Source organism: Mesoplodon densirostris, chromosome 2 (genome assembly GCF_025265405.1).
Source record: "Mesoplodon densirostris isolate mMesDen1 chromosome 2, mMesDen1 primary haplotype, whole genome shotgun sequence".
Lineage (NCBI taxonomy): Eukaryota > Metazoa > Chordata > Mammalia > Artiodactyla > Ziphiidae > Mesoplodon > Mesoplodon densirostris.
Window position 1 is genome coordinate 17,845,580 of NC_082662.1, and position 22,030 is coordinate 17,867,609.

At 57.4% G+C, this 22,030-nt stretch overlaps 1 protein-coding gene across 6 annotated transcripts in view; it reads right to left on the reverse strand.

The window, feature by feature from the left end:
- HSPG2 (heparan sulfate proteoglycan 2) overlaps positions 1–22,030 on the reverse strand; it is a 102,617-nt gene that overhangs the window by 16,591 nt on the left and 63,996 nt on the right. For 3 of the 6 annotated variants that reach the window (XM_060089118.1, XM_060089116.1, XM_060089115.1), the window contains 35 exons: positions 21,426–21,518; positions 21,020–21,100; positions 20,565–20,795; positions 18,783–18,896; positions 16,972–17,099; positions 16,747–16,833; positions 15,671–15,729; positions 15,313–15,480; positions 15,049–15,159; positions 12,718–12,818; positions 12,439–12,619; positions 11,440–11,565; positions 11,143–11,295; positions 10,920–11,062; positions 10,459–10,594; positions 10,224–10,378; positions 9,848–9,998; positions 8,943–9,112; positions 8,716–8,857; positions 8,143–8,294; positions 7,830–7,965; positions 7,581–7,732; positions 6,308–6,443; positions 6,020–6,171; positions 5,519–5,657; positions 5,276–5,427; positions 4,534–4,669; positions 4,265–4,416; positions 3,926–4,064; positions 3,167–3,318; positions 2,805–2,952; positions 1,640–1,791; positions 1,077–1,218; positions 596–747; positions 65–206 (listed from right to left, as the gene is read on the reverse strand). In XM_060089118.1, coding sequence (XP_059945101.1) covers positions 65–206; positions 596–747; positions 1,077–1,218; positions 1,640–1,791; positions 2,805–2,952; positions 3,167–3,318; positions 3,926–4,064; positions 4,265–4,416; positions 4,534–4,669; positions 5,276–5,427; positions 5,519–5,657; positions 6,020–6,171; positions 6,308–6,443; positions 7,581–7,732; positions 7,830–7,965; positions 8,143–8,294; positions 8,716–8,857; positions 8,943–9,112; positions 9,848–9,998; positions 10,224–10,378; positions 10,459–10,594; positions 10,920–11,062; positions 11,143–11,295; positions 11,440–11,565; positions 12,439–12,619; positions 12,718–12,818; positions 15,049–15,159; positions 15,313–15,480; positions 15,671–15,729; positions 16,747–16,833; positions 16,972–17,099; positions 18,783–18,896; positions 20,565–20,795; positions 21,020–21,100; positions 21,426–21,518 — 4,864 coding nt within the window. The remainder of the gene's footprint in view (positions 1–64; positions 207–595; positions 748–1,076; positions 1,219–1,639; positions 1,792–2,804; positions 2,953–3,166; positions 3,319–3,925; positions 4,065–4,264; positions 4,417–4,533; positions 4,670–5,275; positions 5,428–5,518; positions 5,658–6,019; positions 6,172–6,307; positions 6,444–7,580; positions 7,733–7,829; positions 7,966–8,142; positions 8,295–8,715; positions 8,858–8,942; positions 9,113–9,847; positions 9,999–10,223; positions 10,379–10,458; positions 10,595–10,919; positions 11,063–11,142; positions 11,296–11,439; positions 11,566–12,438; positions 12,620–12,717; positions 12,819–15,048; positions 15,160–15,312; positions 15,481–15,670; positions 15,730–16,746; positions 16,834–16,971; positions 17,100–18,782; positions 18,897–20,564; positions 20,796–21,019; positions 21,101–21,425; positions 21,519–22,030) is intronic. The other 3 variants (XM_060089119.1, XM_060089117.1, XM_060089120.1) reach the window with 2 other exon arrangements.

Consider the following 22,030-nt stretch of genomic DNA (forward strand, 5'->3'; position numbering starts at 1 on the left):
CTCCCCCCTCCTCAGCCCCAGTGTCTCCCCGCCTCCCCCGGCCCGTGGCGTCTCCCTCACTCACGGTAGGAGGACCCTGCACTGGGCGGGACAGTGACCGTGAATGAGGCCTCGTGCTCAGGGCCCGAGCTGCCAACCACACGGCACACGTATTCTCCGGAGTCGGCCTGGGAGACGTGGTGGAGCCGCAGCCGGGAGCCGTGGGTCTGTCGGAGTGAGGAGAGGGTGGCTATCGTGCCAGAGCACTCGGGACAGGGCAAGTCCCCAAGCCCGGCTGTGCCAGTGCCCAAGAGTTCTCAGGAGCTCAGGGCTCCAGCTGGTGGAGATGAGGAAGCTTCATTCACAGAATCCTACAAGTCCACTCCATCCCCTTTTCAGAGGAGGATGCTGCTGCAGGAAATGATTCAGCAGCAAAGCCAGGAGAAAAACCCAGGTCTCTCAATTCCCAGGCTGTTGAACTCCTCCCCGCAAAGTATTTTATCCCCTGGGGTCCCCAAGCATGCCAGGGTTTGTGTGAAGAAGGTTTGGGATGCAGAAGGCAACTGCAGGTCAAGACTTGCCTGCCCTGAATCCTCCCCACCTCTGGCCCCTGTACCTGGTGCCGGGCGGGGAGGCTGCCCCCACGCTTATACCACGTGACCTGGGCATGTGCCTGCCCGGGTACCACACAGTTCAGGTCCAGGGTTTGTCCTTCGGCCACATGGGAGGAGGAGGCCTCGATGTGGATGGGCTGGGCCAGTCCTGGGGCTGTGGGCACAATGGGTGGGTGAGAAAGGGGCGGCCCCGGGGGTGCAGGCAGAGACCTGAGGTGGTGGCACCAAGTGCCAGCTGGCCCTCCTGGAGGTGCAGTGGCTTGAGAGTGACTGACATGGCTGAGCACCATTGACCTAAGAAGGGTCTCTGTCCCCTGGGGGCCGAGATGCCCTGGTGAGACCTTGGTTCCCAGTGGTTGGGGGAGGGGCTGGAGGACCTTCCTGGAGCTGAGGGCTAGAGCCCTGCTGGACAGCAGGGGGAGCAAGGCCAGGCAGGGGCCCCCAAGCCTGTGCCCAGAACCGCCCGCCGCTCCTGTCACTCACCAGGAATGGGGCCTGGGCTGGAGGCCTCGATTGTGACCAGGACAGAAGCCTCCAGAGTGCCTGAGCTGCTGGCCACTCGACAGGAGTACTCGCCAGAGTCGGCAGGGGACACCTGGTTCAGCCTCAGCAGGGGGCCATGGACCTGGCCAGGGTGGGGTGAGAGTGGGGAGAGTGAGCCGGGGGGCTGGTGGCCAAGGCCGTCAGACGTCCCAGCCCTCTCATACCTGTACCCCAGGGCTGTCATGTACCATTGTGGATGTTGCCTCCTGCCAAAGGTGACCCCCTTTGACATTAGACGTTGGGGGGTATGTTTACTATTATGCTATTCCTGGCAGGAGAAAGTCCAGTGTCTTGAATAAGAGGCGTCCTTTTCTAATTTGCACCAAGGTGCTGGGCAGCCAGTGACGGCCCTACCATGCCCAGCCTGTTCTTAAACTCCTGGGTCCCAGTGATCTCCTGCTGCCATTTTCCTGAAGCCCCGGATGTTGGGGCCACCTTCCCTCCCGGGCAGAGGACGGGGTGGGGTGGGAATGCCCACATCCTGCTTTCTCCAGGCTCCATACCTGGTGCCGGGTGGGAAGGCTGCCCCCGCGCCTGTGCCATGTGACCTGGGCGTGGGTCTGGCCAGGCACCACGCATTTCAGATCCAGGGTCTGCCCTTCGGCCACGTGGGAGGAGGAGGTCTCGATGAGGATGGGTGGGGCTCTGCCCGGGGCTGAGGCACAGGAAGAAGTCAGTGAGCTGGGACTCCCTGTGTCCTCAGCCCCTGCCCCTGGGTGCCCAGATGGTCAGGCCAGAGGCCACAGGGAGACGGCCTTGATTCCCCCCTTCCCATTCCCCTGAAGCCTGGAGCAGCTGGGCTAGCCTGGCGCCTCATTGTCCCAGCCCAGCCCCAGACAATGGTCCCACCATCTCCTGTGCTCCCGGCACCACTGGCGGCCAGGGCTCAGGGCCAGGCAGCTCCACACAGATCACTAACGTTTCCCAGACTTGAGTAGTATGGGGCTAAGAACCCAGACTCTGGGGCCAGACTGCCTGGGTTCAAAACCCAGCCCTGCCGTTTATTAGCTGTGTGACCTTGGGAAAGCTACTTCACCTCTCCATGCCTCAGTTTCCCCAACTGTAAAACAGACAGAACAATCACACCTACTTCAAAGGGTTATTGTGACGGTGAAATGAGTTAATATGTATAAAAATACCAGGGCCCAGCACCTGGCAAGTGCATATCCCGTTCATTACTTAGCAAGTCAGGCACTCTTATCATGATGTCTGCTATGGCCATGTGCTCCCTGTGCTATTAATTCCTTTACACTTTCCTTTCAATTGATTCACTTAAGAAAACCCTTAAACACACAGCCCCATCATAGGCAATGATTTCCATGCAATCATGACAGGTTTGACGTGTTGATGTTTTTTCCCTAACATTATCACTATTAATATAAAAAAAAGTTCAATCAGGGCACCAGCTAAAATCACCCTCTCAGATCCCGGAGGTGCAATTCCAGCCTCTACTAGCCCCACTTTACAGATGAGGAAAGTGACACACCGAGAGGAATCCCTCGTGTAACATTTCAGAGTGTGGACAGAGGAGCCGGGACTCAAGCCCACACAAGCCAGACTCCAAAGCCCATGCTCTTGGGCCCTCAGGATGAAGCCCACTTGATCTGGCTCTCGAGCCCTCCTTTCTTCCCTCCTCCTGCTTCCCAGCCCCACTGTAGGGATCCTCACCAGGGACGAGAACAGTGCCAGAGCCAGAGGCCTCGATGGTGACCAGGACTGAGGTCTCCAGGGGGCCAGAGCTGCTCACCACGCGGCACACGTACTCGCCCGAGTCAGCCGGGGATACCTGGTGCAGCCGCAGCCGTGAGCCGTGGGCCTGCGCAGGGACAGGATGGGAGAGGAGCAGAGTGAGACGGCACTTGGAATCCTTGAAGGCTGGGGCCAGGGTCCAACCTCGGACGCAGGCAGGCACTGCACCGCACAGGGGATCCCAGGCCCTCCTTCCCGGGCAGAGCTTGGGGGACAGGCCCCTAGCCAGGGCCCGCACATCCAGCAGCCCTCCCATTATGTCCTGCCCCCAACTCCCATACCTGGTGGTGAGTGGGGAGGCTGCCCCCGCGCTTGTACCATGTGACCTGGGCATGGGCCTGTCCAGGGACCACGCAGTTCAGATCCAGGGTCTGCCCTTCGGCCACGTGTGAAGATGACGACTCGATTCTGATGGGCGTGGCCCCGCCAGGGACTGGGCGCACAGAAAGAGCAAGTCGGGGCTTTGGTCATGGTCAGATTTGGGAACAACTGGGTTGGTGGGAGCCTCAGCTGTAGAAGCCTCCACCCTCCCAAGGTAGTAAGAATAGCTAACGCTTATTAAGCACTTACAGTACGCCAGGCACTGTTCTAAGTACTTTACATGCATTAACTCACTTAGTCCTCACAAAATTCACATACTTTCTGCGACGATGGAAATGTTCTATTATCCGCACTGTTCAGTGCAGTGGCAGCCAGCTGTGTGCGGCTACTGAGCGCTTTGTTTTTGAAATGTGAATTTAGAATTTTAACTAATTTTAATGACCCTGCATGGCTAGTGGCCACTGTATCGGACAGCTCTCTGAGGATGGAATGATCGACATCCCCACTTCACTGATGAGGGTACGGAAGCTGAGAGGGGAGAGTCACTCCCTCAAGGTCCCTAGTGGTGCAGGCAGGATGTGAACCCCGGCATCCTTCTGCTGAGCCCTCGTCCTGGACCACCACCCTCCTCTGAGGGCTCTGACTACAGGGCCTTTCTTCCCCGGGAAACACTGGTACCTGCGTCTCCCAGTTCCTTCCTGGGTCTTCATCGGACTCACCAGAGGGGCTGCCGGTGCTGGGGGAGACTGAGACCACGATGGAGGCCTCCTGGGCATCGATGTTGTTGTTAGCCCGGCACACGTACTCGCCTGAATCCGCCACGGACATCTGGTGCAGCCGCAGACGGGAGCCGTGGGCCTAGGGGTGTGGATAAGGAGGGAGGGAGTCAAGGGGCTGAGGGGTCACCGGCTGGCTCAGGCCTCCTCCATCAGACTGGCTGAGGCTACCCTCTGTCTACCCAGGGCAGGAGGGAGGACTGCCAGCTAATGCTTCATGTTCTTTGCCCATGGGGGGCTGTCCCTGAACTGCCCACCCCACTGCCAGGCTCTACTCTGTACCTGGTGTCGAGGGGGAAGGCTGCCCCCACGCTTGTACCACGTGATGGTGGCCTGGGGCTGTCCGGCGACCACGCAGTTCAGATCCAAGGTCTGCCCTTCAACCACCGTGGGGGACGAGGACTCGATCCTGATTGGTGGGGAGACACTGGGCACTGGGGACAGAGAGGAATGCACCACATGGCCGGAGTCAGACAACGGTGACGGTGCCAGGCACCTCGCTGCCTCCCCTGCACCCGCTTGCCTAGACCCCCTGCCCTAGGAGTTCTCACTGTGGGAGGAGCCGCTGCCCTGGATGGTGACGATGAGCGAGGTCTCCTGGGAGCCGGCACCATTGCTGACATGACACACGTACTCGCCCGAGTCCGCGGGCGTCACCTGGGGGATCCGCAGCCGGGAGCCCACGATCTGAGGGGGAGCAGGTGTCAGGGGGGTGCGGGCAGCACCTCCATGTCTTAGGTGCTGCTGCTGCTGCTTCCCCTGGACTCCGGGAGCCTCACTGCCTTGTCGGGGGTAGCCTCCACCCTGGCCTCCTTCAGAACTCCCTTGGTGGCCTTCCTGAGGCTCTGGGCTGGGTGGACAGTGTCTCCAGCCTTTGGACTATTCTCACCCGTCACCCCTGCAGAAAGCCCATTGAGGCCCTCCCCGGTGACGCCCGTTATGGCGCTGTCACATGGCATGTCTGCCTCGCCCTTTAGCCTGTGAGCTCCCTGAGGGCAGGCAGTGGTCTCATTCCATTTGACTCCTTAGTGCCAGGACCAGGACTTGGCCTGGAGCAGGTTCTCAGGGAAATGTAGTGAGTGAGTGAAGCAAAGAATGTTATGTACAGGATCCAGTTGAGGTCAGTGGGACTTATCTCCATATCCTCAGCACTGGTCCAGGGCCTGTCCAGCAAGAACACTCAATGTTTGTTGAATGACTGAATGAGCACAGACGGGCTGTTGACAGCTCTTCCTGATTCCCATCAGGGCCGGTGACCCCAGCTTTTGCCCTCTCTGCCTGCTGGTTCCATACCTGGTGCCGGCTGGGTAGGCTGCCCCCACGCTTATACCAGGTGATGGTGTGGGGGGCTTGACTGGCCACCAGGCAGTTGAGGTCCAGCGTATGTCCATTGGCCAGGGAGGCTGAGGACGACTCAATGCGGACGGGGTACACCACGCTCTGGGCTGGGAGGGTGAAATGGAAGGCAGGGTGTGGGAGCCACTGAGGGTGGAGGGGCCCTCCCAGCCCATTTGTTATGACCCCTGAGACACTCACAGCGGGAGGGGCCGAGGCGCTGCTGGATGGTGACAAGGACGGAGGCTTCCTGGGTGCCCGAGCTGCTGACCACACGGCACACGTACTCCCCAGAGTCAGCTGGAGTCACCTGGGGCAGCCGCAGCCTCGAGCCATGTACCTGGGAGGGGAGGCAGGTTCACAGCCAGGCTCCCACCCCCTCCCCTGGTCCCTATCCCAGCCAGACCCGGCCAGATGAAGCTTTAGGGAAGCTCTTCCAGGGAGAACCACCATTCATGACCCTTCAATTCCCTTGCCCGAGGTTTGGGACTGGGTCCAGTGGGAAGAAGTGGGGGACCGGCATTTGCCACTTATGGGGCAGGTGAGGTAGACAGTGTGAGCCCATTTGGCAGATGAGGACACTGAGGATCAGGGAAGTCAAAGGACTGGCCAGGCAAGTGGCAAAGCAGTATCCAAACTCAAAGCTCCTTACTCCGCAGTCTCGAGGGTCCTTCAGGCCCCCCTTAGCACCCCACCTCCTACCTGGTGCCGGGCAGGGAGGCTGCTCCCGCGCTTGTGCCATGTGACCTGGGCGTGGGCCTGCCCAGAAACCAGGCAGTTCAGATCCAAGGTCTGCCCTTCAGCCACGTGTGAGGAGGACGACTCGATCCGGACTGGAGGGGTGACCCCCAGCGCTGGGGACAGAGAGCAGAGGGTCAATCCCTAGCTGGGAGGAGAGGGGGAGGGGAGGGTGTGAGTGAAGGTAGGGACTGCTGGTCTCTGGGGTCCTGTCACTGCTGGAGTGGGAAGCCTCCCCCCAGCACCACTCACCAGGCACAGAGTCTGCAGACTCAATGGTGACCAGGACGGAGGCTTCCAGGGGCACTGAGCCACCTACCACACGGCACACATACTCGCCCGAGTCGGCTGGGGACACCTGGTAGAGTCTCAGCAGTGAGCCATGGGTCTGGCCAGAAGGAAGGTGAGGTCAGAAGGGGCCCTCTTAGGACCCTCGCGCCTATAACCTGCTGCCCTGCCTCACTCTGAGCCTGAGAACTGGCTTTTAGTTCTGTCCTGCTCAGGGGTGAAGCGGGTGTCTTGTCCCAGGAGTGAGGGGTGGCCCGGAGGAGCCATGGGGAACTGGGCAATCACTAATACCACACTCCATCAATTCTTACACACTTAAAAAAAAAAAATAGGATGGAGAAGATAACCTGCATATTATTTTTATTTTATTTTTTATTATTATTATTTTGGCCACAGCGTGCGGCCTGCGGGATCCCAGCTACCCAACCAGGGACCGAACCCGGGCCCTTGGCAGTGAAAGCATGGAGTCCTAACCACTGGACGGCCAGGGAATTCCCTAGACATACTTTTTAAAGTCTCTGAAATCAAGATGCATCTCACAGTGAATTACAATTACAAATGGCAGTTGTTGTTTTTTTTTCTCCTTAGAGGTACATAAAATAATGGTGCATCTTGCAATCAGTGGCATCCTAAATTCTATAAAATATATCAATAATAAGTTAATGATGGTACTTCCCTGGTGGTCCAGTGATTAAGACTCAGTGCTCCCAATGCAGGGAGCCCGGGTTTGATCCCTGGTCAGGGAACTAGATCCTGCATGCCACAACTAAGATCCCGCATGCCGCAACTAAAGATCCTGCACACCGCAACTAAGACCCAGCGCAGCCAAATGAATGAATGAATAAATAAATAAATATTTTTAAAAAGTAGCTACTGATATGACAGCAGTAACAGCTCACAGCACTTTCTATGAGCCAGAGCTCTGAGCGCTTTGCATGTAAGTTAATTCATTTCATCCTTAAGATAATTCTGTAAGGGAGGTACTATTATTACCATTTTACAGATGCTGAAAATATGGTACAGGGAGATTAAGTAATTCGCTGAAGGTCACAAGCGAGGAAGTGGTGGGAGCAGCAGCCACACCTAGGCTGGCTGGTCCTAGAGGCTGGGACCATTCCCCCCCACACCTGTGCAGTGGGGTCCTAGGCCTCCCCGTCTCAGAGGAGCCTCCAACCCACCCTACCCTTGACCTCCACTCCCCAGTGGCCTCCCTCTTGTTCCCTTCTTGGTCCTGTACCTGGTGCCGGGCGGGAAGGCTGCCTCCGCGCTTGTGCCATGTGACCTGGGCGTGGGCCTGCCTGGGCACCACGCAGTTCAGATCCAGGGTCTGCCCTTCGGCCACATGAGAGGAGGAGGGGTCAATGCGGATGGACTGGGTGCCACCAGGAGCTGGGGGAGAAGACGGTCACTGGTCAGTCCAGTTCTCTGCAGCTTCCCCCGCCTTTCCCCTTTCTCTGTCCAAGCGCAGCCTGGAGGTCCCACTCACGGTAGGCGAAGTTGGCTCCCTGGGTCCTGGTTACCGTGACTGTGATGGAGGCCTCCACACCATTGCTGGCCCGGCAAACATACTCGCCTGCGTCAGCTGGTGAGGCCTGGAAGATGTACAGGCGGGAGCCGCGGACCTGGACAGCCATGGGCAGGGGTGTGAGGGGGGTGCTTCTCAGAGCTCAGCAGGTACCCCCTACCCTGTTCCTCTGAGCTGGGAACTGACAGCCCCTCAGCTCAGAGGCTGCCCCCGCCGACCCACTGTCCACAGCTTGGCCTGGCTGGCCCCCTCCTGCCTTTCTGCCGCTGTGTACCTGGTGCCGGGCGGGGAGGCTGCCTCCACGTTTGTACCACGTGACCGGGACATGGGCCTGCCCGGGCACCACACAGCTCAGATCCAGGGTCTGCCCCTCGGCCACCGTGGGGGATGAGGATTCGATCCTGACAGGCGGGATGGGTCCTGGGGCTGTGGGGAAAGGGGCGAGGGTAGCAGATGTTCCCCAGAAGAGAAGGAAAGGACTGTTCCCCCTGGAGCCAGCTCAGCCTGTGGGTTCAGTGGCCTGGGCTTGAGGTCCTCGGCTGAGCAACCCTGAGGGGAGGGCTGGAGCAGGAGCCAAGCCTTGCAGAGGGAGTGAGGAAGTGGGAGAGATGAGGATAACTGAGGCAGGAGCAAAACCATGAGTGATGTGGCCAGAGAGAACAGTGATGGGAAGACGGCAGGTTATTCAGAGAAGTGGAGTCCTCCTGGGCCGGCCCTGTAGCCAGCCCCAAGGTGGGCTTCCTGCCCTCCCCTTCCCCGCGTCAGCAAAGGGAGTCACTAGGGCCTTGGCACCTGGGAAGGCTCTCAGCGCCCCCACCAGCTTGCCCTGTCACTGGCAGTCACTCACCGGGGATGGAGCCAGTGCCGGCGGCCTCGATGGTGACTAGGACAGAGGTCTCGAGGGGCCCAGAGCCGAGGACTACGCGGCACACGTACTCGCCTGAGTCTGCTGGGGACACCTGGTTCAGCCGCAGCAGTGAGCCGTGGGTCTGAGTGCAAATAGGGAGGGTCAGGAGGGGCCTGAGCAGCTCCATCCAACCCCTCCAGCGGGCTGGCCCTGGGGGGCTGCTGTACCTGGTGCCGGGCGGGGAGGCTGCCTCCACGTTTGTACCATGTGACCTGGGCGTGGGCCTGCCCGGGCACCACACAGTTCAGATCCAGCGTCTGCCCTTCGGCCACATGAGAGGAGGACGACTCGATGCGGATGGGCTGACTGCTGCCTGGAGCTGGGGCTCCACCAGGAGCTGGGGCGCAAAGGAGCTGGTCAGAGGCCTGGGCTCCTGAGCCCCAGCCCTGCAGCCCTGGAGCAGAGGGTCCTGGGATCTGACCAGGCCCTAGCTTGGGAGGGCAGATGGGAGGCCTTCTAGGGCTGGGACCATGTTTTTCTGCCTCGGCAGGGCCAGCCAGAGCCCTCTTTCCCTCTCTGATCTTCAACTTGGAGTTCAAGGTCCATTTGCCTACGCATGACTCCTTGATCTGTGATGAGCTGCTCTGGCTTGCAGGGAACCAGAGTCTTTTAGCGCCCAGGTGGGGCCAAAGGATGCAGACAATAATGCCACAACTCCCTTCTTTAGAGTGCACGCTGTGTACTCACACTACATGGCAGTGCTACTGTCCCCATTTCACACGTGAGGAAACTGAGGCCCCAGAGGTAAAATAACCAGTTCAAGGCTGATAAAGGGTAGAGCCAGGATTTGAACCCAGGTCAGCCTGACTCCCAACTCAGTGTTCAACCCTGACTCTGCTGCTTTTTGATGAATTCTGAAAACAGCACCCTCCTCATGGGGTCCCAGGTAAGTCAGGTCAACCTGTCCCCACCCTCAGTCCCCTCATCTCTCCTTGCAGGGAGTGGAGGGTTGAAGCCTGCCTGGAGCACCTCTTCTTGTCCTGATGGCATCGAAGAGACCACAGGCACCAGCCTTGGGAACAGAGGGCAGGTCGGAGGGCTCGGCCCCCACCCAGCCCCACTGGCTCCTCACCTGGGGTGTAGCTAGGGCCCGAATGGCTGCTGTGGAGGACAGAGATGATGATGGAGGCCTCCTTGGGGCCTGACTCATTCTCCACTCGGCACACGTATTCTCCAGAATCAGCTGGTGAGACGCGGGGCAGCCGCAGCCGGGAGCCATGCACCTGGGCCGGGTAAGGACAGAGGCATGTGAGGATGGGGAGAGGCCGCGGTCAGCACTCCCTCTGTGCCTCAGCGCCTGCCTCTGCTCGGAGCCGCCCCGCATGGGAAGCCAAAGAGGGAGGGAAACAAGGGCGGACCCTGCTCGTGCAGAGTGCAGAGTGCAGAGTGCCAGGCTGTGTGAAGGACCATCCCCAGGTCCCCTGCCACGGGCTCAGGGACCCTCGTACCTGGGCGTGGGGAGGCAGGCTGCCCCCTCGCTTGTACCACGTGATCTGGGTGTGGGCCAGCCCTGTCACCACGCAGTTGAGGTCCAGCGTCTGCCCTTCAGTCACGGAAGGTGATGAGGACTCAATCCTCACTGGCGGGGTGCTGGCACCTGAGGCTGGGAGCAGAGGGGGAGTGAGCAGGCCTCGGCGGGACCCTGGCTTGCCCTCCCACTCCTTCAGCCCCAAGGCCCCGCACCTGGAAGGACAACCACTTGGATCCGGGCCTGTGCGGTGCCCGCGGGGCTGGTGGCCACGCAGATGTAGAAGCCGGCGTCGGCAGCAGTGATGGCTGGGATGAGCAGCGTGGCGATGTCTGTGCGCTCAGACCGGGCCTGCCACACGGCGAGAAGGGTCAGCCGCCCGAGGGGCCCAGGCAGCCTGGAAAGGGCTAGCCAGGGAGGGCAGGAGGAGGGGGCATAAAGAGTAGAGGCAAGCTCCGAGCCAATATGAGGACTCCAGTTGGGCACCAAGGAGGGCAGAGCCAGGCAGCAGAGCAGGAGGCTGCCGGCTGCCACCCGCTGGGACACACGGAGCGTGAGGTCTGAGCAGGGCACCATCTTGGAAGCGAAGGGAACCAGAAGAGGAGATGGGAGGGGCAGGGGGCAAGTGCTGGGACTCCGCTGAGCCCGTGGGCCTGGCCCGGATGGGTATCCTCACCTGTGGGGGGAGGCTGCCCCCCTCTTTCCTCCAGGTGATGGTGGCGCTGGGCACACCCGCAGCCCTGCAGTACAGCCTGATGCTGCGGCCTTCATGTACCTGGGTCCTCTCTGGACTCACCTGGACCCTAGGCCCGCTGCCCCCTGCAGACAGAGCCCTGTGAGAACACCTCTCTGGGCTGCCATGAGCTCCCAACCGCCCACCCTCAGCCCCGTCCTCTCACCGTGCACGTGGAGCACGGCCCTGGCCACGTGCTGCCCGGCGCTGCTGTGGGCGCGACACAGGTACTGGGCTTGATCCGAGGGCTCGACGGCTGGCAGGCGCAGGATGCCGCCATGGATTTGGGCCTTCTGAGGGAGCTGGCCACCGGGGCCCCCTGATGTGGAGAGGTGGGGTCAGCACCCACTGGATTGGCATTGCCAGGCCCCCCAGGGGTTGAAGTCCACAGCCTAGAGTCCTGCCACTGGCCCCCATATGCAGGAGAGCCAGGCCCTGACCGTCATTCCCACCACGGCCTCACCTGTCCACTCGAGGGTGGGCGTGGGTTTCCCTGTGGCACTGCAGCGGAACTCAGCCAGCTGCCCAGGCTGCACTGTGAGCTGTGGCGGGTGGATGGAGACCACGGGGGCAGACGGGGTGGCCGAGGCTGACGAGGGAGGAGAAAGCGTATGTGGTCACGGTGGGGAGGGAGCCAAGGCAACAGCCTCCTTGCCACTCTCTTTGCTTCCACTCTAGCCCCTCGTGGCCATTTGTCCATAGAACAGCCAGAGGGAGCCTTTAAAATGTCAATGGGGGAATCCCCTCGTGGTCCAGGGGTTAAGACTCTGCTCTTTCACTGCTGAGGGCGTGGGTTCGATCCCTAGTCGGGGAACTAAGATCCCGCATGCCACATGGCGTGGCCAAAAAAAAAGAAAAAAAATGTCAATGGGGTCTTGTTACTTCTCCACTTAAGACCTGTCCGTGGCTTTTAGAACAAAATCTGAATTCCCTGCTGTGACCCACTGCGTGTACTCACCTCTGCCCACATCTTCAAGTCCCTCACCCCACCTCCCCTCCATGGCTCCAGCCACGCTGGCCTTGCGTCCCTCAAACACATCAACATGCTCCTGCTTCAGGGCCTTTGCACATGCTGCTTCGTCCGCCTGCTCTTATGTGGCTGAACAACTTCTCTTTCCTTCAGGTCTCAGCTGAGATGTCACCTCCTCAGAGAAGCCCTCCCCAACCACCCCACGGAGAATAGCTCACCCTTCTCCCACCTCATTCCTCACTTTCCAATCACTGTGTTTACTCCTGTCCCAGCACTGGTCACCTGTGTAATTATGTTGTTTGTCCACTTGTTCCCTACAGAACATGGAGGGCAGGAGGGCAGAGCTCCTGTTTGTCCCCTCCCACCCGAGTCTAGGCCAGGACCTGCCATACTTCAGAAACTGTCAGCTGAATGAAGATATGGTCACTGATTTTGGTGGATGTGGAGAAAGGTCAGGACTGGGTGAGTCAGGCATGGACATGAACAGTGTACCTTGCACGTGCAGCGTAGCTGTGCCCTGGTCCATGGCGAACATGTTGGAGCCGGTGCACACGTAGGTGCCCGCGTCACTAGGCTGTACACTGCGAATGGTCAGGATACCGTTGAAATCCATGGCTCGGGCTGGCAGTTTCCCATTATGCAGGCGAGTCCACACCAGGGTGTAAGCCGGAGACTGCAGGCAGGACAAGGGAGATGGGATGGGAGTCCGGGTGGGGCTTGGAGACCCCAGAAGACAGATCCTCACTGATGCCCACTCCCTGCCCCGCCCACCTTGCTCTTGGCTGTGCAGATGAAGGTGACGTCGGTTCCGGGACGCACGCTCTGGCTCCGCTGCTCTTCTACTGTCACTGTGATGGGCTTGCTGGGAGCCTCTGCCGGGACGGGAGGTCCCCCAGTGAGCTGGGTGCTGGCCAGGCCGCTGTCCTGTGGCCACTTTCTCTCCCTCTTCATCACCCCATCCGGATGTCACTTCCTTCCCAGTCTGGCTTAGATTCCATTCCACTCCCTGGCACCGCCCTCCCTCATCCTGGCCGAAACCCATCATGTACTTTCTTCCTGCTGGCACTGAGCACCCAGCAGGCTGTGATCAGGGAACATCACACCATGATCCCCTTGGCTCCAATTCATGATCACAGACCACAAATGAGCTCTTAACACTTCGCACTTCACTCCAACTGGGCTTCTCTGTCTGGTTTGAGTTTCTATCCTCCCAAACAACCATTTCACACCTGCTCCCAACTTCTCCACCCTCCTGAAACCCCCCCACTTCCACTTCCATGGCTTCAACTCACGCTTCTTGAGAGAACTGAAACAATTAGTCAGGAATTTTCCACGTTCTTAAATCTTCCCACCTCCCTCCTTCCTGGTGCCTGAAGGATGAGACTTCTCCCCACCTCCCACTCCACCTCAACTCCCCTTCCTGAGTGCTGGAGCCCCTCCCAAGGACCCCCTCCCCCTGCTGTGCCCTCTCCTTTCCTTCCCCATGGGATCATTCTGCTCCATAGACAAATGTGTTCTAGAATTTCTCATCTCTGAAAATGCCCCTTTGACCCTATACACCCCTCAGCTACTGCCCCATCTCTTGGCCTCCCTTCAGAGCCAAGAGTCTTGAAAGAGTTGTGTACACTGGCTGCCTTGCCATCCCTTCTTTGCCTCACTCCCATCCAGTCTCTACCCCATCTCTCCACTGCAAACCGCTCTTGTCAAGGCATGACCTCCAAGGGTTATTTCTCTGTCTGAAGCTGACCTTCCCAGGGCATCCGGTGAGGACGGCCACTCTCTCCGGGAAGTCGTTTCCCCTCTTTTTTTTTTTTTTTTTGCGGTATGCGGGCCTCTCACTGTTGTGGCCTCCCCCGTTGCGGAGCACAGGCTCCGGACGCGCAGGCTCCGGACGCGCAGGCTCCGGACGCGCAGGCTCAGCGGCCATGGCCCACGGGCCCAGCCGCTCCGCGGCATATGGGATCCTCCCAGACCAGGGCACGAACCCGTATCCCCTGCATCGGCAGGCGGACTCTCAACCACTTGCGCCACCAGGGAGGCCCCGTTTCCCCTCTTGACTTCCAACTCACCACCTCCCCCGGCCTCCTCCTGTCTACTGGCTGCCCCTGCTCACTCTCTTGCTGTCCTCCCTCCTCCATTTGTTCCAGTTGGAGCTCCTTGGGGCTCTGTTCTGGGCCCTGTTCTCGAGCTACACTCTCCTGGGTAATTTCATCCTGCCCCACCCCTATGCCAACAGCTCCCAAATTCATTTCTCTGGCCAGGGCCTCTTTCCTGAGTTCCAGATTCACATATCCAAATGCCCACCTGATGTACCTACTTCAATGTTTCCCCAAGCTTCTCAAACTTTAACAAGTCCAAAACCAAACTTGTGGTTCCCTCGGACCTGTTGGTGGCAGGTGTTGCTGGTGCCCCACCCATGTCCCCTCGTCACTTCAGAACCAACCTGCCTGACTTCTGCAGCTGCTGCATTTCTTTGCATGAGGGTTTTCTCAGGCCACGGGTGACCATTGTGTGTGCCCATGAGGTGGGACAGAATGCAGGGGAATCGATGCTACTGGAACAGGTCCCAGTCAGTGACTGATACGAGCTGGTGTGCACATACCCCAGATCCCTGGACCCTAGGGCGGAGGGCAGGGGGACTCCAAGGAGCATGTTTTACTCTGGAGTTTCCCGGGGCTGCCTCGGCTGTGTTCAGTAACAACTGCTTTAGGTGGTAATGTGTTCAATGACACACTGTTTATTGGATGCCTTCTCTTCCCTGTTTCATTGCATTTCCCAAATAAACTATGTACACACAAATCCTTGCCTCAGCCTCTGCTTTTGGTGGAGCTCAAATGAAGGTGCCCTCCTGTTGGATCCTCTCTCATCTCAGTAAATGGCACTCTGCCCAGCTGCTGGAATCCAGACCCCTAGGCTTTTCTCTCTCCCTCAATGACCAGACTCAAGTCCTGCCAGTTCTGCCTCTAACATCAGCCTTGACCCATCACCTCTTTCCATCTTCCTGGCCAGTGTCCTCGTCCACCATCCCCTCTGGTAGATGGTCTGCAGTTTGCAGCCCATCCCAGGACAGGCAGTCTTGTGGACAGAGGAGTAGAAACTCACCAGTGACCAGCAGCTCTGCCCGGCTGGTGTTGGCATGATGGAGATTACGACAGGTACAAATGTAGACTCCAGCATCTGAAGGCTGGACGCTGGGGAAGTGGAGCTCGGAGCCTGGTGGCAAGGAGATGGGAGCTCATTAGTACAGATGTACCCCTTTTCCCACCCAGTCCTGCGTGTGGGTCCCTATAGGATCTCAGCAGGGCAGGGTCAGACCCGTGCCTCCCTTTCCATTGGAATGGCCGAAGGGCCTGGGGCCATGTGTACCTTGATGTCGTTGCTGGGTGCTGCTGGGCAAGGGCCGCCCATCTTCACGAGACCAGTAAAAGTAGTGGGGTGGGCTCCCACTGACCTGGCACCGCAGGGAGTGGGGACCACCTTGGGGTACTATGCTCCGAGTTGGATGGACCTGGACCACCAGCGGGGCTTGGTCTGCTGGGGGAGGGACAGGAGAGGCCATTCAGGCAGGAGGCCCCCAGCATGTACCATTGTCTCAGATATCTCTGCCCTCCCAAACACTCGCGTGCCCCACCCTTCACCCTGTTCCCCAGACCTGGTAACTCTCAAATTCCCTGGGTCCCCTGCCTTGCCCATCACCTTGACCCAAGACCATGGTCCCACTTACCCCGTGGCAGGCACTGACCCCCTCGCACATTGGGGTTACCCACGTATCCTGCGGCACATCTGTAGGAGAAACAAGGACCAGCTGTGTCAGACCCCAGGGGACCCAGTGCCTCATAGTGGACTTGGGGAGACAGAAGCTCAGCTCTCTGCCCAGTATGGGGTGAAGAAGCTCTGAGCTCTGGAAGGACTTCAGAGACCAAAAAAGCCCCACCACAGGGCCTCTGGGAGCTGAGAAAGGGGAGTGTGAGGAAATGTCAGTAGGTTGGATTCAGGGAAACATTCATTCAACAGATGTTTATTAAGCAACTACGAGGCAAGGTTATTGAAACATAACAGTAAACATGATAAAGTCCTTGCTCTTATGAAACTGACTTGTTGGGAAACTAACATGGAAACTATGTAAATGAGAGTGATGGACATCTATGGGGGTTGTGAGGGCATGGTGGGGGGGGCACTAATCTAGCCCTGAAAATCAGGAGGCTTCCCAGAGGATGGGACTGCTGAGCTGCTATATTCCCTCGGAGTGGACTGTACTCTGTAGCGAACTTATCACTGTTTTAACTATGTATTTGTATGATTACTCACTATCTTGTCTCCCATTATAGTTGCGAAGCTATAAGGGCTGGGACTGATTCTGTTTTGCTCATTACTTTATTTCCAACACCTTGGCACACTGCATGGCACACAGTAGATGCTCAATAAAAATGTGCTGAATGAGGGAATAAAGCTGAGCCTTGAAGGCTAAACAGGAGTTAGCCAGGAACAGGCGGTTTGAGGGTGAAGAATGTTCCATGAAGAGGAAATAGCACATGCAAAGAGATGAACATGAAGAAGTCAAGAAATGAAGCCCAGCTAGAGTACAGAGTTGGGTGTCAGAAATGGGATGTGACTGAAGAGTGATAAAGCTACCTAAGGAGCTTGGGCTGGTCCCAAGGGCAATGGGGAATCTTGGAAGGGTTTTGAGCAGGGGAGGGCCATGATCCTGGTAGGGACCTTTCTGAGCAACATCATCCAGGACTCTCCCCTAGGAGTCTACCATATGCCCCCTCCCTTCATCCCTCCTATTTGCAAACTTACTGCTCACAGTACTGGCCAGTGTAGCCAGGTTCGCAGGCTGTGCAGCGGTATCCACCAGCTCCCAGGCTTTCACAGGTGCGGGAGAACCTGGGATAAGAGGCAAAGGTCAGGCCATGGGACGCCCACTCCCCACCCTGTTCCCTCCACTTCTCCCCCAAAAGTCAGTTCAATGCCCTCCACTCCCCAGTGGAAGTTCTTCCTTGAGCCTTGAGCAAGGGCACCCACATGTTCTCTGGGTTGGTCAGTGGGCAGGCACAGGGCTGGCAGTCCTCAGGTGTTCCAGCCGTGGCGTCTCCATAGTAGCCAGGTGCACACAGCTCGCAGAACTCCCCGGCGGCGTTGTGCTGGCATTGCTGCGAGGCACAAGGATGTCAGCTACTTGCTATTTGGCAAAATTTACCAAAACCTGTACAATTTTGTAATCTCTTGACCTCGAAATTCCATGTTTGTGAGCTTATCTTAAAGAGATAGTCATAGAGGGGCACAATGATTTCGCTACAGGATGTTCATCTCAGTGGTGTTTATAAAAGCAAAATGCTGGAAACAAACCATGAAAAAAGAACTGAGAAAATTAAAAAGAGCACCCATCCAAATAGCTATCAAAAAGGATGATACTGATTCCATTTCTTACATTTTTCTACCTAAATACCTGTAATATCAGAGGAAAGTCCCCACATGAGTATGTGGGGGCGGAGTTTTGGGAATAAGTGCTTCATCGTAAAAATGTGTGTGGGTTTTATGTTTTCCTCCAAAGAGATCCATGTTTCTTTTATTAACGTAGCATATTCCTCATTCCATATTTAGCTTGTGGCTCTGTCAACCCCTGGTCCTTGACCACATACCCTGGACAGCTATACATACATCACTCTGAAAAGTTCAGGTATAAAAAACTACTGAAAGGGCTTCCCTGGTGGCGCACTGGTTGAGAGTCCGCCTGCTGATGCAGGGGACACGGGTTCGTGCCCCGGTCTGGGAGCATCCCACATGCCGCGGAGCGGCTGGGCCCGTGAGCCATGGCCGCTGAGCCTGCGCGTCCGGAGCCTGTGCTCCGCAACGGGAGAGGCCACAACAGTGAGAGGCCTGCATACCGCAAACAAACAAACAAACAAACAAACAAAAAAACTACTGAAATATTCAAAGACGTCATGAACTTGTAAGTGAAAAAAGTTGATCATAAAACACAGTGATCCTATGGTTATTTGTAAAATGAAAGGTATATTAATCTGCATAAATATTTGCCTAGAAAAAGAGCAAAAGAGCTCCACAGTCTAACATTGACAGTAATTACCTCCAGATGGTAGGATTTCAGGGAATTTTTACTTTCTTTTTAAGTTATCTCTATAGTCTGATTCTTCTACAGAAAACATGTGTCACTTTGGTGATAAGAAATAGCAGGGGGCTTCCCTGGTGGCGCAGTGGTTGCGAGTCCATCTGCCGATGCAGGGGACGTGGGTTCGTGCCCCGGTTCGGGAAGATCCCACATGCCGCGCGGTGGCTGGGCCCGTGGGCCATGGCCGCTGGGCCTGCGCATCCGGAGCCTGTGCTCCACAGCGGGAGAGGCCACAACGGGGAGAGGCCACAGCGGTGAGAGGCCCGTGTACCGCAAAATAAATAAATAAATAAATAAATAAACATAAAAAAAAAAGAAATAGCAGGAACCAAAGTTTTCTTTTCTTTTCTTTTTTTGGCCATGCCATGCGGCTTGAGGGATCTTAGTTCCCCGACCAGGGACTGAACCCGTGCCCGCTGCAGTGGAAGCGTGGAGTCCTAACCACTGGACCGCCAGGGAATTCCCCCAAAGTTTTCTTTATAAGGAAGGATGTTACTCCATAGTTCTGGCCACCCCACCATGCCTGCAACCCCTCGATGCCCAGACCTGCTGGGCCAGGAGCTCTTCCCCATAGGATGTGCCCCACGACCTTGCCCCTGGATCCGGGTCTATCCAAACCAAACCCCTCCCTATCCCACAGCCAGCCCTGACACCCCACCCAGGCCCAGCCAAGCTGACCCCTGCCCTGGCCCTGCTTGCATCTTACCGAGCAGGCCCCGGTCTCTGGGTGGCACAGGTCTGAGTGGCCATTGCATTCGCACAGCTCACAGTGGCCAAGGTAGAGTCCACTCCCAGTGCGCGTGTAGCCCGGGGCACAGTCCTGGGGGTAGAGGGGAGAGTTGGTCTCTGTCTCCATTGTGGTCCCACCCAGAGACAGCAGACCTAGAACCCGTCTCCTCCATCCCCCCTCCACCATCTAGACTCCCACTGGCTCTTGGCAGGGAAATTCCAGGCCCAGCTCTCCACCCCAGCACCCCCTCTTGGTAGCTCTCCTCCCCCATCTTCACTTTGCCAACACTCCAGAGCTGGGACAGTGTCACCCCCATCCTGCCTGGCATCTCCAGTCACTCTGGATATACTGAAATAACAGTTCATTCTTAACGGAGAACCCTTCTCCAGCCCCAGGACTTCATCCCTGAAAAGTCTTCTGGCAGGGTCTTTATTGAAAAGTGTAACCCTGAGATGGAAAAAGGGAGTTCAGGAGACCTGGATTTGGGATGAGTCCTCGAAGACCTTTATGACTATGTTTACATTTGCTCAGTAAAGTGAAAGACGCAGCACCCATATAACCAAGGATGTTTTCCACATCCTAAGTGAGTAATCATGGGTTCTGACAATAATGAATTTCTGTTCGTTGCCCCTTCTTTGAAATCTCTCCAGGCCCTCACTCCCCAACCATTTCAAAGGGATGTTTATAAATCTGTTTTGCTTCGCTGTGGAAAACGTGCACCAAGGATTCTGCTTTCCCCAGGGGTTCTCCTTCAAAATGTGTTAAATTTTATAACTTCAAGGGACGTGAATTCATCTATTTGGATTTGAAAGTTCTTGTGGACACGGCAAAGGTGCACAGATGTAAAGCTGCAGAGATGTGGACTTCCCACTGGGACTTCCTCGGCTGGGTGGGGAGCTAGCTGTTTCCACGCTTGACCTCCCTGCCACCCACTTGGCATTGCAGCCCTGCCCCCTTCCCTCCTGCGATCCCCCTTCCCCAGTTCCACATTCATTCATCAAATGTTAACTGGTTGCCTGCTTCGTGCCTAGGGATTCAGTGGTGAACAGTCAGCTCAGGCCCTGCCCTCGTGTTCAGTCTCCAGCTGGACCCTGCAAATGTCCTTGGAGTCCCTCCATCTGCCAGCCCTCTCTTCCACCCCCTACCGCTCTTCCCTCCCGATAGGACTCACTGTCTCTCCCCCGCTCCATCCATCTCATTCACTGGGGGCAGAGGAATTTTCCTGGGGTTCAGTTCTGACCCCAGCACTCCCTCAGCAGCTTGGCAGTCCCTGCTGGAGGGAGCCTTGCTCCAGGCCTGAGGAAGCACCCCCCACTCAGCTTTCCAGGGGTGACCCTTCTGCATCGCAGGCTATGTCCCCACACATTCCTCCTTCTGAGCTTCTGCTTATTCTGCACCCCCTGCCTAGAATGCTACTCTAATCCACGCTGTTCACCACTCTGAGGCACTTCCATGCTCTGCTTTGGGCTAATTTGTGTCTCTGTCTCTCTGTCTCTGGCGGGCATACTGGGAACATGAGCTGGGTCTTAAAGTCTGCAGAGTGTAGCTATGTGCCCTTGGGTAAGTTGTGCACCCTTCAGAGCCTCATTTTTAAAAAAAATCTGTTAAGAGGGGACAATTACACATCTCTCAGTGCTGTTGGGAAGAATAAATGAGATGTTGCTGAGTATATTAAAGTTATGACAGTAATCACAGGTGGCCCAGTTGACCTCTTGCTGATCCAGTTAGCGCAGAGGCATCTGGGCCGGTCACACTCACCTGGCAGGATAAGCCGACATAGCCCGGGGGGCAGCGGCATTCCTCCACCTCAAGGGCCCGGGGTCCCTCTGAGGGCCCAGGCTGGGCCACCTCCAGGCTGACCGCGCTGATGCTGGCTGCTACTGGCATCGAGGAGAACGTGGCCCGGACCAGGAGCTCGTCCAGGTCAGCCAGTGCCATCAGGAGGTGCTCACGGGTGGCTGGCTGCCCATCAGGCCGGCGCCAGAATTCCTGGGTTGGTGGGGGAAGACAGCAAATGAGGGTGAGGGGCGTTGGGCTTTGTGTGCTGTTTCTGCAGTGCCCCCAGCCCCAACACCTGCCTTCCAGGCACTGGCCAAGGACCGTTAGCTGAGGATGGGGGGAGTGAGAGGCAGTGTAGCTGGCGTCAAAGCCAGGCTCCGAAGCAGGGTGGAGGGTGCAGACGGTCAGACATGGTGTGGCCGAGTGCCTCTCACCTCTCGGAAGATGATCTCGTAGCTCTTCCTCTCCGGGCCCTGCAGCGCTGGCTGGGAGGCCACCAGCATGATGTTGTTGCCCTGGAGAGACACGAGTGGGCTTGGGAGGGGAACTGAGGGGCTCTCGGGGACAGTGGGCTCCTCTCCCAATCCCAGTCTCCTACCTCTCCAATCTCCCAAGCTCACGTACTCAAAGGAGTCAGGTACATGCCCACTACCCCATCTTCCAGCAGCTGGGCCTCTGCCTACATAGTGTCCAAACAGATGGTGGGGCGGGGGCATGGGCCTAACTAGTGGGTGGGTGCCAGGCCAGCTGAGTGCTGGACTGAAAGGAAAGAAACACTGAGGGTACCCCCAGCCTCCACCTTCCCCTTCTGCCCACTCGGTGTGGAATCCATGTGCTCACCGTGATCTGGACATCAGGGTCAGACAGCGGGCTGCCCTGGGACCCCGCCGTGTAGGAGAGGGTGTACCGCAGCTTTCCGCCATAGGCTGCCACCTGCAAGAGGCAAGCCCTGCAGTCACAACCTGACTCTGCCCTCCTCTGGGGGGTGTGCGACCAGACAGGTGAGGGGGCGGAGCCTCTGGAGGCCTTTCTGCACCCGTGCTGTCCTCCCCACCCAACCGGAGGCCGGTGGTTGCCTAAGTGACAGGACATCTATCAGTTCCTTCACAGTCTCAGACCTGGTGGCAGTGACCCTGAGAAGCCTCTATTCTGTTTTATGGGGTTTCCCATTTCCCACTGTCTCACGATCCCAGCAAACAAGCTCCAAGTCCCTTCCATTAAAGGAATTTCCCATAAAGCAGACAGGGGTAATGACTGTGACCACCACAGGGAGGTTGCAGAGGGTTCAGAAGTTCTCAGCCATGGGGGGGGCAAGGGGATGCGGCAAGTTGCCCCTCAGAACTCTTGCCTCCTGGGTAGGTGGTTTTTGTTTGTTTGCTCAGAGTCCATTTCCCCTGTTGTTTTGCAAACTGTAGTCCTGGTTTCCTTGAAAGGAAACTATGTTC